The 16,406-nt window shown below is 39.8% G+C and overlaps 1 protein-coding gene across 1 annotated transcript in view; it reads left to right on the forward strand.

Annotated features, from left to right (window-relative positions):
- Positions 1-5,309, forward strand: part of LOC140822384 (uncharacterized) — a 15,389-nt gene extending 10,080 nt beyond the window's left edge. Inside the window, exons 2-4 of the mRNA XM_073183138.1 lie at positions 3,803-4,041; positions 4,094-4,294; positions 4,973-5,309. Coding sequence (XP_073039239.1) covers positions 3,803-4,041; positions 4,094-4,294; positions 4,973-5,309 — 777 coding nt within the window. The remainder of the gene's footprint in view (positions 1-3,802; positions 4,042-4,093; positions 4,295-4,972) is intronic.
- The last annotated feature ends 11,097 nt before the right edge of the window (positions 5,310-16,406 follow it).

The following is a 16,406-nucleotide window of genomic DNA, read 5'->3' on the forward strand; positions in this document are numbered from 1 at the left end:
TCAAAGTGGCTTGAAGCGATGGAATCTGAGATGAATTCAATGCATTCGAATCAAGTGTGGAATCTCATGGATCCAACTGAGGGAATTGTTCCCATAGGGTTTAAATGGATTTACAAGAGGAAACTTGGGGCGGATGGGAAGGTATTGACCTTCAAGACGCAATTGTTAGCAAAAAGGATATACTCAAAGACAAGGATTTGACTTTGAGGAAACTTTTTCTCCAGTCGCAATGTTCAAGTCTATAAGGTTATTGCTACCATAGCTGCATGGTATGACTATGAGATATGGCAGATGGATTTCAAGACAGCCTTTCTTAATGGGGATATTAAGGAAGAGATTTACATGTCTCAACTTGAAGGGTTTACATCTGTCGGAAGTGAGCATATGGTATGCAAACTTCAAAGATTTATTTATGGTCTAAAGCAGGCATCTAGAAGTTGGAACCTTAGATTCGATAGTCAATCAAAGAGTTTGGTTTTACTAAGAATCATAAGGAACCCTGTGTGTATAAGAAGGTCAGTGGGAGTGCTGTGACATTCCTGGTGGCTTTATGTTGATGACATTCTACTCATTGGGATTGATGTAGGAATGTTGCAATCAACTAAAAAATTGTTAGCGAGTAAGTTCTCGATGCAAGAATTTGGTTGAAACATCTTTTGTATTGAGAATACAGATCTATAGAGATAGATCGAGAAGATTGCTTGGTCTCACCACAGTCCACATACATTGATACCATCGTGAAGCGGTTCTCGATGGATGAGTCCAAGAGAGGACATCTACCAATGTGTCATGGCGTGTCCTTATCCAAGTCTATGTCCTCTTAAGAATGATGCCAGAGATAGCGGCGATGACAAGCATTCCTTATGCATCTGCGATTGGTAGCATCATATATGGGATGATATCTACATGTCCTGACTTGGCTTGCGCATTAAGTCGTAGTGAGTAAATATCAATCGAACCCTGCGTCTTCCACAACTGGAAAGCTGTGAAAGACATCCCTCAAGTATTTGAGAAGGACCAATAAGTTGTTCTTGATCTCTTTTGGGGGTGGAGAACTGAAATTGGAAGGCTATTACCGACTCTAGCTTCCAAAGCGATATCGATGACTCGAAGTCAACCTCTGGATTCATATTCATTCTCAATGGTGCTGCTCTCTCTTGGAAGAGTTCCAAGCAAGACAGTACAGCGGATTCCACCACTGAGGCAGAATACATTCCTGAATCAGCTACAGCAAAGGAGGTTGTTTGGATAATGAATTTCGTCCCAGAGTTGGGCGTCATTCTTAATGGAGTTTCTCATTGTCCCGGTGTTTTGTGACAAAACGGGAGCCATTGCTCAAGCAAAGGAGCCAAGGTCTCATCAGAGTCCAAAAATGTATTGAGAAAGTACCACATCCTCCGAGAGATTGTGGAAAGAGGAGAGGGCGATCGACAAGTCGGCTCCGCACAGATAATATTGCTGATCCACTAACTAAGCCTTTACCCTGGACCATTATTCGAGAAAGCATCGCGAATCAATGGGTTTTGAAGCATATGAGTAATTGGCTCTAGTGCAAGTGGGAGATTGTTAGAGTAGGTGCACGTCGAGCCAAGTGTTGGCCGAGTGTTCACAATGAAACTCTATGTATAAAGTCTTTATTTTAATAATATTTGAAATTATTGCTTTGGCACATCTTTATCTGTATACCCATGCTAGTTGCATAGATAAAATCCTTGAATATACAAATAGTAGAAAGAATATGAGATGCTCATATGATTAGTATCATGGAACTCAAATTTGGAATATTGTATATTCTAAACAGTTCCTAGTCGATTCACCGCCGCTAAGAAGGATATAGGCCACTCGAGTTCGAGACTAGTATCTGCGATGTGAGTACCATGTTTCATTGTTAGGGACATTGTGATGTTCGAACATGCAGATATGTGCTCCTTGTAGAGAGCACTGAACAATCCTCCATAAAGGACTTTCCAAGTGGTTCTCACTTATCGAGTGGAAACGTCCTAGTTTATGGTTGTACACCATTAGTCTTTATGACTCGGGACAACATTCAGACTCTATATGCTAGCATTGCACTTTGACTTGTTTACTGACTCTCATGGGGTCAACAGGTGGAAAGGTTGGGTGTTCTATCGAAACATATAGGAGTCGATGCATTGTAGTCGGGGATTCACTGCTTACCTTCGGGTATGGATATCCTATGTGATCTCATGTGTATGTAGTTTGAAATCTCTGATCAGAGTATGGTTGTAATTATGAAAGAGGTTCATAGATTACACCATCGATGCAACTACGACATGAAACATAGTATCGATTCATTTACAACTCTCGATATACCAATGGTTGTCGAATCGGTCTTGATATATGAGTTGAAGGGACCGTATTGTACGCTAACCATAATTGATACATAGGGAATCATGTAAGTGATGCTGCTAGGCGTTTAACATGATTGGTTGGGTACTATTAGACTTGAGTTATGACGTTCTTATTATCAAGGAGTTGATAAGTAAGAATGGAGCAATTGGGGTATGCTCGTATAAGGATATGATTAGTCCGAATCACATGGAGAGTGAACCCACGGCTAGTTGTATCAATTAACCATTGAGGGCCACACAAATACTAGCTTTCTAGATCACGTGGAGAAGTTAAAATAGTTCAATGTGTTTAACGGCTTATAAAGGAGTTTATAAGCGTAAATAAAAATAGAAGTATGACTTCTATAATGAGAATTTAACTTTTAATTTGAGGAAATGTTCCTAAATTAAAAGTTGGCCAAACGAGTAATGTATTTGAAAATTTGATTTTCATAAACATTATTATGGACCAAATTAAATTAATTCAAGTATTGAATTAATTAAACACTAGTGGGCTTAGTAGAGTCCAAATAATTAAATTAATTCAAGTGTTGAATTAATTAAACAATATTGGGCCTTGTAGAGCCCAACTAGAAATAATTATTAAACTAGTGGGCTTGAGTAAAATCAAGTAAAGTTTTAAATGGACTCAAATGTGTTTTAAACATTTAAATAAAGTCCATGGGCTTTGTAAATGTTACAAGCCCACTTAAAAAGCATGCCAGGGAGGTGAAGGGTTGGAGGCACTTTTTCATTAAAAATTTGCATGGCATGCTCATGCACCTTTATCACTTTTTTCAAGAACCAAGAACAACTCATCCCTTCTCTCTTGAACCTAACTTGGCCGAAATTATACACACAATATCCTCCTCCAATTTTTATTCTTCAATTGTTGAGGAAACAAAATACTTTTCATTGAAAAATCCTCTTATTTTTCTAGTGCAAAATAAGAGGGGTTCTAGCTTGCAAGTGGTGGGCCTAATTTTGAAGCAAGGAGAGCTTGTAGATTGTCTTGCCATTCAAGAGCTAAGGCGTTTGCACCTTAGTTGGAGCCATAACATCAATCTTTGAGATTGATAGGTAAAATCTTAAAAACACCCTATGAATGTCATTTCGTGTTTTATTGTATTTGCTACACACTAGTACATGAGGTGCTCGATTTTTGCCTTGAAACTTCCGTTGCGCATTCGGACAACTTAATCGATCCCCTTTCAGCAAGAGGGTATTGTTCTTGGACATAAATTATCTTCTAAAGGATTAGAGGTAGACAGAGCCAAAGTGGTTGCAATTAAAAAGCTTCCACCACCAAGAATATCAAAGGGATTAGGAGTTTCTTATGACACGCCGGGTTTTATCGTAGATTTATCAAATATTTTTCTGAGATTACTAAACCTTTATGTAATTTGCTTGAAAAAGAATCCACTTTCATTTTAGATGATGATTGTCTGCAGGCATTTGATAAGATCAAGAAGACATGGGTGACAGCACCAATCATGATAGTGCCAGATTGGAAGGAACCCTTCGAGTTGATGTGTGATGCAAGTAATTATGCAGTGGGTGTGGTTTTGGGCCAAAGGCGTGATAAATTTTTTAGATCAATCTACTATGCAAGTCAAACCATGGATGCTGCCCAACAAAATTACACTACGACTGAGAAAGAGATGCTTGCAGTAGTGTTTGCATTTGACAAGTTTAGACCATACTTGGTTGGCACAAATTTAGTTGTTTCACTGGCCATGCAGCTATCGATATCTATTTGCCAAGAAGGATGCAAAACCACGCTTGATAAGGTGGATTTTATTGGTCCAAGAGTTTGACTTTGAAGTGAAGGATAGGAAAGAATGTGAAAATCAAGTGGCTGACCACTTGTCGAAACTTGAACTAGAGAAGAAGAATGAAGAGGGTGTTATACAAGAAACATTTCCGGATGAGCAACTCTTGAGGTGAACTCTGTACTTCCTTGGTTTGCTAATATTGCAAATTTTTTGTCTTGTGGTACCCTTCCACTAGATTTGAGCCATCATCAGAAAAAGAAATTTTTCCATGATATCAAGTTCTTCTTGTGGGATGAACCATTTGTATATAAGAGATGTGCCGACCAAGTTATTAAGAGATGCGTGGATGGTGTCGAAGCACACCAAATTCTGGAGGAAAGTCATTCGTCACCTTATGGTGGACATTTTGGAGCAACACGAACAGCAGCTAAGATATTACAATCTGGTTTCTATTGGCCTAGTATGTTTAAAGATAGTTATACCTTAGTAAAATCATGTGATAAATGTCAGAGGTTAGGAAACATCTCTAGGCGTCACGAACTACCACTGACGAATATTTTGGAAATGAAAATTTTTGACGTTTGGGGCATAGATTTCATGGGACCTTTTCCCCTTCTTTTGGTAATTCTTATATTTTATTAGCTGTGGATTATGTTTCGAAATGGGTGGAAGCAATCGCCACCAACACTAATGACGCTCATGTTGTAGTTAAATTCGTGCATAAGAACATCTTCACCAGGTTCGGAACACCGAGAGCCATCATAAGTGACGAAGGTACGCATTTTTGCAATAAAATTTTCCACTCACTTTTGGCTAAATACAGTGTGAAACATAAAGTGGCATTAGGATATCACCCTCAATGAATGGACAAGCTGAAATATACAACCGGAAAAATAAACAAATATTGGAGAAGACAGTCAACCTTAACCGGAAGGATTGGGCACTCAAGTTGGATGATGCACTATGGGCATATCAAACCGCATTCAAAACACCTATTGAGATGTCTCCCTATAGGCTCGTATTTAGGAAAGCATGCCACTTGCCGCTGGAATTGGAGCACAGAGCATTCTGGGCAGTTAAGAAGTTGAACTTTGACTTGAAAGGATCTGGCGATGTCAGAAAATTGCAGCTAAATGAAATGGAGGAATTCCGAAATGACGCATATGAGAATGCCAAGATCTAAAAAGAGCAGACTAAGAAGTGGCATGACAAGATCATTGTACGAAGGGAGCTCAAACCGGGACAACAAGTACTATTATTCAATTATCGTCTGAAGTTGTTTCCTGGTAATCTGAAGTCTCGTTGGCCAGGACCATTTGTTGTGGAAACAGTGTATCCTCATGTGGCTATCGAGCTAAGTTGCAATGATGGAAGAACTTTCAAGGTGAATGGACAGCGGATTAAGCCTTACTATGGGACCAAAGTAAGGAATATCGACATCATTGGGTTGAGCAAACCAAACTGAGCAAACTGGCGATAGTCGGGCTGACGAAGTTAAACCAAGCGCTTATTGGGAAGCAATCCAACCAGTTATTTTCCTGCTTTAGTTATTTTATTTTCAATAGTATAATTGCTTTATGTTTTATTATTTTATTTAAATTGGCATGTGAAGATTAGACACTGATTTATGTGTTATTATGTAGGCACAAGTTGAAACGAGGCATGGAAAGGACTCAATTGGATAGAATTTGCGCAAGAATAACGCCTAGGCGCTATACTATAAGCGCCGCAGCACTAAGATGCCGTGAAGAAAGCGCCTAGGTGCTAATTAGGAAGCTCCGCAGCGGTAATATGCGAGGATCAAGCGCCGCGGCGCTACACATTCAGCGTCGTAGCGCCGAAAGGCCGAGAGTTAAGCGTTGCGCCGCTTGTTTGTATTATATGAAAAAAAAGGGCAGTCGACACTTCATTTTCCGAACCCTAAGAAGCAAGCGCCGCTCCTCTCCTCCACTCCACCTCCGGAAAATCGTCCCTCACCATAAATTCTCGACAATCCTTCCTTCTAAACACCACATTTCACCACACAAATCATCATCACCTCAAATCCACCAAAATTTCTCACTCCTAGCACCTCTTTGGCTCAACATTCCCCAAGCGATTTCTTCAACAAGCCGACACCCGGACAGATTGAAGCATATTTTGGGTAGCATATCATAAGGTAACAACCTTTGGATAGTAATTTTTGATTTTAAACGTTTGAAATTTGAAAGATTTGAGTTTTGAATTACGTATACAAAGTGCTCGATGAATTATCTAAGAGAGTTTGTTGTTGAATAATTTGTGGATTGGAAGTAGCGCATGTTAGAGGGGAATTGTTGATTGATTGATTGTGTTGATATCATGAGTATTGCATTGTTGAAATATAGTTGGGAGAGACGTTGTCGGAAATTTTTGTGGAGCCACGGGTTGTATCGAATTGCCACATGCCTCCGAAGAAGAAGAGCAAGCAGGTTCAGTCTGGGGATGGCGAGTCGTCTATATCTAGTTTTGATAGACGATGATTCTGGAATGCCGTTGCTGCTGAAAACTACTATAAGTTACAAGATAAAAGCATGCAATGGGAAATAGGGATGGATCATAGTATCCCGGTATGAACGACATTGATTTTTGCTAGGCATATACATTGGGACGAGTTTGTGAAACTGCCAGCAGACGTTGTGATCTCCATTGTGCAGGAGTTTTATGCCAATTTAAAGGTTAAACATGTGGATTACAAAGTGAAGATTCGGGGGCGGATGGTTGCCTTCGATAGCTGTAATGCCCGAGATTTTGAGTCCGTTAATATGAGGTTATTGAATATGAATTGTGGTGATTATTTCCGGGCCATTCCGAGATCAAATTTGGGCAAAGAATATGAAAAGCTAAGATTTTGGGCCGAAGGGTTGGTGCCCGGGCGGAAGTCTTTGACTGCCCAAGCGCCATTTAATAGGGTAAGAAACCCGAACACCTCGCGCCCAGGCGGTAAGTTATTTCCGCCCGAGCACGACTATAGGAAATGCAAGGGCCGTGAGTTCCGCGCCCGGGCGGAACTTAATGTCCGCCCGAGTGCGAGACATGTTACTTGAAAGAATGAGCCATGTTTCTCTAATATGTATGATATATATATATATATATATATATATATATATATATATATATATATATATATATATATATATATATATATTAAGCTTCCTTTTCTTAGAATCTGAAGGAAAAGAAGAACGAAGGCTCCAGGAAAACTTTAGGAGTTCGTGGCTTAAAAGTGAGATTTTACAAAATCCGTCCGTCAGAATTAGAATCCGACTTCAGTGTTGTGTTCCTATCCACGTAGGCTACAACTGGACGTAGGTTTTGTTAAGTGTTGATATGATTTGAAATTATGGTATTGGCAGAATCAAATAGGATTCATATACGATGTTTTTGACATGTTAGACATCGTAAAATCGAAGTCAGATTGAGAAACAGATTGATTATGGAATTGTTATGATTTTTCAGATTATATTGATTGATATTGGACAGATTTGGATTGTTGATTGATTACCGATTGTATTGGATATTGGTTATGGATTGTAATTAATATCTGTTGAGATTGTATTGACGGGGATATCGGGATTGTGCAGTTATGCCGATTGATTTCAAATTAAATCCATATTAATTAGATTGATATTGAATTGAGCAGTATATTGATATGATATTATTGATATTGTTATTGCCAGATAGAGTATTGACATACTTTGAATTCCAGACTTGAACGTCGTCAGAACTTCAACGAAAGAAAGGTATAAGTCAATGTGGTATTGGGAGATCGACTCGAGTAGGATATACTTGAGTTTCCCTAAATCACATACTTATTATTATTATTATTGTGTTCATTGATTTGATTTGATTTGATTTGATATGCTTGTTCTATTGATTTATAGGAAGCATGTATTAGATGAGTATTAGACGAGTTATCTTGTGACATAAGTGCCGATAGTGATGGAATCGTCACTGGTACATTGCACATTGTAACAAGATAGTTAATTGGCAATAGTGCCACAGTGTGTGACGGAGAGGTCAAGACACCGGATGTTTGGTTATATCGAAGTGGATAGAATTGGATTTTCTTCTATTACTGATGTTCGATATAGGAATACCAACATCTGGAAACCGGGATCCCTAGACTAGGATTGAGTCTAGTCTGAGATGTGGACTCACGAGTCTGATTAACAGTTTTATATTGATTATGTTTTCAGATTTGATATATATTACTGATATGTGTTACATGCTTTTACATTGTTTAGATGATTGTATGTTTCATTGATTTATACTGGGATTTTATTATCACCGGAGTTATCCGGCTGTTGTCGTGTTTGTATGTGTGCAGGACAACATGTGGGACAGGTTCGGGGTCAAGGAGATGAAGAGAGATCGTGATTAGAGTGGAGACTACGGACTTTTATTTGAGATAGGGTTTGGAACACTTGATATGTAGTTGTTAAACCTTAGTTTGAATGATTGTACATAGTACTAGACTTGTACTTTTAATACTGATATGTATATTTGCATGTATTTCATTACGTTCTGCAATTTTAAAAAAAAAAATTTAGACCTTGTTTATTATAATTGATTAAATTGTCCCAATGATGATTAAGAACATGATTAGCGTCTGGGTCCCCACAACATGTGGTATCAGAGCGATAGATCCTTTAGACTGAGATAAGAGCTAATGAGCGGGGTAGATTGAGTTTTATTTCCTTGCTTTTGATTGCTAGCATGATTTACTGCTTTATAATTCATGTTTATCTGTTTATCTGACTTGATTTGAAAACATGTGTTATTGAGAATGAATCAGAGCCGATTCTGGATCAGCAGTAAGATGATCGGAGGAGGACTGAAACAGATTTGTTATATTTAGTTCCTAACCCTTTTGATAATCAGATATACATCCTCGAAGAGTACCGGAATAGGGTAGCACTTCGAATCCTCCAATGGATGTGACAGAAACTCCAATGGAAACATTGGTGAAGAGATTTCAGTCATTTCATCCACCGACACTGAAGGGTATTGAGACAGCAGTGGATTGTGAGAGTTCGCTGGACGATATTGAGATGTTGTTCGAGTCCTTGGATTACACGGATGAGCGGAGAGTGAAACTGATAGGGCACCAGTTGGATGATGTTGCAAAGAACTGTTGGATTACAACAAAGCGGGCATTGGAGCACCGAGGTACTGTTAATACCTGGAATGTGTTTAGAACAGAATTTTATCAGAGGTTCTTTCCAGTGTCGTACAAGAAGGATAAGGGATCCGAGTTTGCAAACTTGAGACAGGGTCAACTGAACATCGAGGAATATGTGGCCAAGTTCTCTACATTGCTACGATTTGCTCCACATGTGGCCGAAAATGACGAAGCCGTTGCTGATCAGTTCTTTAATGGCCTGAATCCTGAAATCTTTACTTTGGTAAACACTGGGAGACCGAACAACTTTACTGATGCCTTGAATAGAGCGAAGGGAGCCGAAGTCGGTCTGATGAGACAGAGAGGAGCTTCGTTTGTGCCTCCAGCACGGAGACCACAACAACCATCTCCTCGGTTTGAGAGTGGCAGCAGCAGTGGCGGAAAGAAGGATTTCTCGAAGGCTAGAGGGAAGCAGTTCAAGAAGTCAGGAAGCTGTTCTTCTAGCTCTGGGGGTCCTCGACAGAGCCAGAGCTATACCGGACCTTACTGTAGCATTTGTGGAGGGAATCATTCCACTAAGCAGTGCCGAGGAGTGTTCGGAAGTTTCCGTATTTGTAGGCAGCAGTGACACTTTGCTAGAGTTTGTCTCCAGAGGGATATTCAGAGATCACAGGGTGCTAAATCATCTGGATCAGTAGCTCAGACTGGTAGACGACCACCAGCTGCAGTTCATTCATTTCAGCCAGCACCATCTTAGTCACAGCAGAGGCCAGGAGGTAGCCAGACGGTGAGCCATCCTCCTAGACAGCAGGCCCAAGTATTTGCTCTGACAGAGGAGCAGGCTCAGGATGCACCTGATGACGTTGTTTCAGGTAATTGTTCTTTATGTGGTTACCCTGCGTATGTATTGATTGATACTGGTGCTTCACATACTTTTATTTCTGAACGATTTGCATTGAGTCATGCTTTGCCTGTTGAGTCATTATCTAATATAGTGGCTGTCTCTTCTCCGTGGGGACATGTTTGATATCAGTAAAGTCTGTGAAACATTGTATGCTACAGTATGATGCGCATGAAATTGAGTTAGATTGTATTGTGCTTGGATTGTCTGATTTTGATTGTATTATCGATGTCGATATGTTAACCAAGTACAAAGCCACTGTTGACTGTTTCCACAAGATTGTAAGATTCAGACCTGAAATGGATGAGGAGTGGAAATTTTACTGTAAGGGTTCTTGAGCCAGAATTCCTTTGATATCTGCTATGAATATGACTCGATTATTGCAGAAGGGGGCAGATGGATTTCTTGTTTATTCAATTGATCTACTGAAATCGAGTCCATCATTGGCAGACTTGCCAGTGGTGTGTGAGTTTGCTGATGTCTTTCCAGATGAGATTCCTGGTTTACCTACGATTCGAGAGATAGACTTCAGCATTGAGTTGATGCCAGGTACAGTTCCGATTTCGAGGGCTCCATATAGAATGGCACCGATTTAGTTAAAAGAGTTGAAAGAACAGTTGGAGGATTTACTGGCCAAGGGGTATATCAGACCGAGTGTGTCTTCTTGGGGTGCTCCAGTACTGTTTGTGAGAAAGAAAGACGGTTCGATGAGACTCTGTATCGACTACCGGCAACTGAACAAAGCAACGGTAAAGAACAAATACCTTTTGTCCCGTATTGATGATTTGTTTGATCAGTTTCATGGTTCATCTGTATATTCCAACATCGATCTGAGATCTGGATACCATCAGCTGAGATTCAGGGATTCTTATATCTCGAAGACAGCATTTAGAACCAGGTATGGACATTATGAATTTATTGTCATGCCATTTGGTTTGACGAATGCACCGGCTGTATTTATGGGGTTGATGAACCGTATCTTTCAGAGATATCTGGATGATTTTGTGATCATTTTTATTGATGATATTCTGATTTATTCCAAGAATATGATTGAGTATGCTGAGCATTTAAGAATTGTGTTGAGAATTCTGAGAGCTGAGAAATTATATGCTAAACTGTCGAAATGCGAGTTTTGTTTATGACAGGTTGTATTTCTGGGGCACATTATATCTGGAGACGGGATTTCTGTTGATCCTATTAAGGTTGAAGCCGTGATTTCTTGGCCGAGACCGACATCAGTTCCCGAAATTCGCAGTTTTATGGGTTTGGCAAGATATTACCGGCGATTAATTAAAGATTTTTCCAGCATCTTACGCAATTGACTCAGAAGAATGATCCATTTGTATGGTCTAAAGAATGTGAGACCAGCTTTCTTGAATTGAAGAAAAGATTGACCAGTGCCCCGATCTTGACGATTCCATCAAGTACTGGTGATTTTGTAGTTTATTTTGTTGCATCTCACCGAGGATTGGGTTTTTTTTCTAATGCAGCGAGGGCATGTTATCGCGTATGCATCAAGACAGCTGAAGCCCCATGAATCTCGTTATCCAATTCATGATCTTGAATTGGCAGCCATAGTCTTTGCATTGAAGATATGGCGGCATTATCTATACGGTGAAAAATTCGAGATCTATTGTAATGCCCGAGGAATTTATCCCGTTAATTCGAAATGAGTTAGGGATGATTATTATAATCTATTGGTGATAATCGATTTGATTATAGACGAAACAGATCGGACCGGAAAAGACGAGAAAATACACCAAATAATGAGAAGGGCCGAAGCCACGGCGCACATGCGCGAAGAAATGCGCGCATATGCGCGACATGTCCAGAAGGTTCGGCGCATTTGCGCGACGTAGATGGCGCACATGCGCGGGAGGGACAGTAGGCTTGGCGCATATGCGCGAGAAAAGTGGCGCATATGCGCGAGAAGGAAAAATGCTGGTTCTAAGAACTGGCGCATATGCGCGACTTTGGGCGCGCATATGCGCGAAACGTGCAGCACATGCACGATTCCACTTGCCTTACATGCGTTCGTGGATGTATATATATATATATATATATATATATATATATATATATATATATACAAACGAATTCTTCAGTTTTCAGAAGAAAGAATCGAGAAAGGTACGGAGAAAAGAATTGAAAAATCCTTACGCCTTTTGTGAGAAATCCGTCCGTCCGATTTTGAATCCGACTGCGGTACTGTGTTCCTATCAACGCAGGCTACAATTGAACGTAAGTTTTGTTATGTTTTGACCTGTTTTGAAATTATGATATTGTCAGAATTGAATGGAACTCATATATGTTGTTCTTGACATATTAGACATCATAGAATCGAAGTCAGATTAAGAAACGGACTGATTATGGAATTGTTATGATTTTCGGAGTAGTTTTGGAGTCGAGTTGATATCAAAATTGAGTTGTTATTGAGTAGGAGATATTAGAATTAATATCTGATTGATATGGTATTGTTGGGTATATTGATATTATACCGTTATGCCATCGATATTGAATTAGGTTAAGTATGAGCAGAACAGATTGGATTCGAGTGGTGTATTGATATTATACTCCTCGATATTGTTCTTGTCAGATTGAGTATTGACAGGCTTGGGGTTCGAGACTTCGACAGAGTCAGAGTAACAGAAAGAAAGGTATAAATTAATGTTGTGTTGGGATTGCACAACTCGAGGAAGGTTTGACTCGAGTTTCCCTAAATCACATACTTAGTTTATTACATTGATTCTTGTAATTGATGAGATTGATGATTGTAGTCTATTGATTTATAGCCACTGCATGTAATGACTGCTGATTCGCTAGTCATTGATTGATTTGCTTAGATACTGACTGTATGTATTGATTTCTGAGTCGTTGAGTTATAGGCTGATTCGCCTAGTCACCGGCTGATTCGTCGGGTTATTGACTGATTCGTCTTATTATAGGCTGATTCGCCTAGTCACCGGCTGATTCGTCTGGTGATTGACTGATTCGTCTAAACTTAAGCTGATTCGCTTAATTACAGGCTGAGTTGTCTGATTATTGGCTGATTCGCCTAATTACAGGCTGATTCGTCGGGTTATTGACTGAGTCGTCAAGTCTACGGCTGATTCGCCCAGACACTGGAGATATTATTTATATCGATGCCGTTTAGGGATTGATTCATTCCTATCGACTGAGATTCGATATAATTACCTATATCCAGACATCGGGATCCCTAGGGTAGAGTTTAGTCGAGTCTGAGACGACGCGTCAGTGGAGTCGAGTCTGAGACGACGCGTCGGTTGAGTTGAGTCTGATATGACATGTTGATTTACATTTTTTAGACCATTCATGATTATTGAATGTTTGATATGGATTCATGTTTCTGATTTGAGACATGTTATGGATACTTCTTATATGCTTTCGTATATGCTTTTATATGATTGCATGTTTACATTGTTTATACTGGGATATTTATATCTCACCGGAGTTATCCGGCTGTTGTCTTGTTTTGTATGTGTGCATGACAACAGGTGGGGCTGGATTAGGGTCAAGAAGAGGATGAGAGAAGATTAGATAGCGTGGAGATCCGGGCTTCGAAGCAACATAGGATTCAGCACTGATATGTAGTTGAGCCTAGTTGAATTCTTGTAGATAACACAAGATTTGTATGTTCATGTTTAATATGTAATTTGAGTAAATTACATTACGTTTCCGCTTTGTATTTTAAAAAAAAAAATTTAGACCCTGTTTTATAATTGATTAATTAGTCCCAATGATGATTAAGAACTTGATTAGCGTTCGGGTCCCCACATCTATTCTAATCACAAGAGCCTGAAGTATCTGTTTTCGCAATCCGATCTGAATATGAGGCAACGAAGATGGCTTGATTTACTCAAGGATTTCGATTGTGAAATCAAGTATTATCCAGGAAAATCCAATGCCGCAGCTGATGCACTGAGTCGAAAGGTGTGTTCATTATCCTTATCGACGATTGGTGTTTCCAATTTGATAGAAGATTGTTGTTTGTCTAGATTAGCTTTTGAAACAGATCGTCAGCCTCTGAGATTATGTGCTATTGGGGCCGAAACAAAATTGATATTGCGAATCAAAGAGGCAAAGAAAGTTGATTAGAATGTACAAAATTCGATTGCCATAGTCAGAGATGGACATCAATCGGAATATAAGGTTCGTGACAGTGTTTTGTATGTGAATAATCGTATTGTTGTGCGGAATGTTTCAGAATTGAGACAAAGGATATTAGCTGAAGCGCACAGCAGTCGTTTTAGCATTCACCCCGGTGGCAGAAAAAAGGTATAATGATTTGAAGACACAGTATTGGTGGAAACAGATGAAATCTGATGTTACGGAATTTGTAGCCAAGTGTCTGAATTGCCAACAGGTGAAAGCAGAAAGAAATAAATCAGGAGGTCTACTGCACAGTTTATCTATTCCTGAATGGAAATGGGATCACATTTCCATGGATTTTATGACGCAGTTACCACGTTCCTGCAGAGGTTGTGATACGATTTGGGTTGTGATTGACAGATTGACCAAATCTGCATGTTTTATTCCATACAAGATGACATACAGATATGACCAGAGGGCCGATATTTATGTCAGAGAGGTGGTCAGATTGCACGGAGTGCCGAAGTCGATTGTTTCAGACCATGATCCTCGGTTTACTTCGCACTTCTGGTAGAGTTTGCAGGAGGCTCTCGGTACGAAGTTACATCTGAGTACCGTATATCATCCCCAGACTGACGGACAGCCAGAACAGACGATTCAGACATTGGAGGATATGCTGAGAGCTGTAGTTCTTGACTTTAGCACTAATTGGCAGGATGCCTTGCCTCTTTGCGAATTTTCGTACAATAATAGCTATCAGACGAGTATTGAGATGGCTCCATTCGAAGCGTTGTACGGACAAAATGCAGATCCCTTTTATATTGGGATGATATCTCTGAGGTTCCTGAGATTGGACCTGATATGATTAGAGATATGACGGAAAAAGTGAAGCTGATTCAGAAGAAAATGAAGGCAGCTCAGGACCGACATGCCAAATATGCCAACATCAGACGACGACCGTTGGTATTTGAGACTGGAGATCGAGTATTTTTGAAGATTTCACCTTTCCGAGGAGTTGTCAGATTTGGAAAAAAGGAAAGTTGTCTCCACGATACGTTGGTCCATATGAGATTCTCGATAAGATAGGAGATCGTGCCTATCGACTCGCCTTGCCGCCTTCATTATCGGGAATACATGATGTCTTTCATGTATCTATGCTGCGGAAATATCTCCCTGATGATTCTCACGTTATTCAGCGAGACGAGGCAGAATTTGATTAAAGTCTAAGTTATGTCGAGAAACCGATCCAGATTATCGATCGCAAGGAAAAACAACTTAGGACGAAGACTATTCTTCTTGTAAAAGTTCAATGGACTCGTCATGGCATTAAAGAAGCGACTTGGGAGACTGAATCAGATATGAGACAGGAATTCCCAGCACTATTTAACTGATGTGAGTTTTCTATTCAATATTCTCTTATATACATTTCCTTTCGATATGATTTGATTGCCTGGGATTTCGGGGACGAAATCGTATCATAGGGGGGAGAAATGTAATGCCCAAGATTTTGAGTCCGTTAATCTGAGATTATTGATTATGAATTGTTGTGATTATTGCCGGGCCGTTCCGAGATCAGATTTGGGCAAAGAATATGAAAAGCTAAGATTTTGGGCCGAAGGGTTGGCGCCCGAGCGGAAGTCTTTGACCGCCCGAGCACAATTTAATAGGGTAAGAAACCCGAACACCTCGCGCTCGGGTGGTAAGTTATATCCGCCCGATCACGACTGTAGGAAATGCAAGGGCCATGAATTCCGCGCCCGGGCGGAACTTTATGTCCGCCCGAGCGCGAGACGTGTTACTTGAAAGAATGAGCAACGTTTCTCTAGTATGGATGATATATATATATATATATATATATATATATATATATATATATATATATATATATATATATATATATATATAGATATTAAGCTTCCTTTCCTTAGAATCTGAAAGGAAAAGAAGAACGAAGGCTCCAGGAAGACTTTAGGAGTTCGTGGCTTAAAAGTGAGATTTTACAAAATCCGTCCGTCAGAATTAGAATCCGACTTCAGTACTGTGTTCCTATTGACGCCGGCTACAACTAGACGTAAGTTTTGTTAAGTTTTGATATGATTTGAAATTATGGTATTGCCAGAATCAAA

Source organism: Primulina eburnea, unplaced genomic scaffold (assembly GCF_022965805.1).
Source record: "Primulina eburnea isolate SZY01 unplaced genomic scaffold, ASM2296580v1 ctg811_ERROPOS3073944+, whole genome shotgun sequence".
Classification (NCBI taxonomy): domain Eukaryota; kingdom Viridiplantae; phylum Streptophyta; class Magnoliopsida; order Lamiales; family Gesneriaceae; genus Primulina; species Primulina eburnea.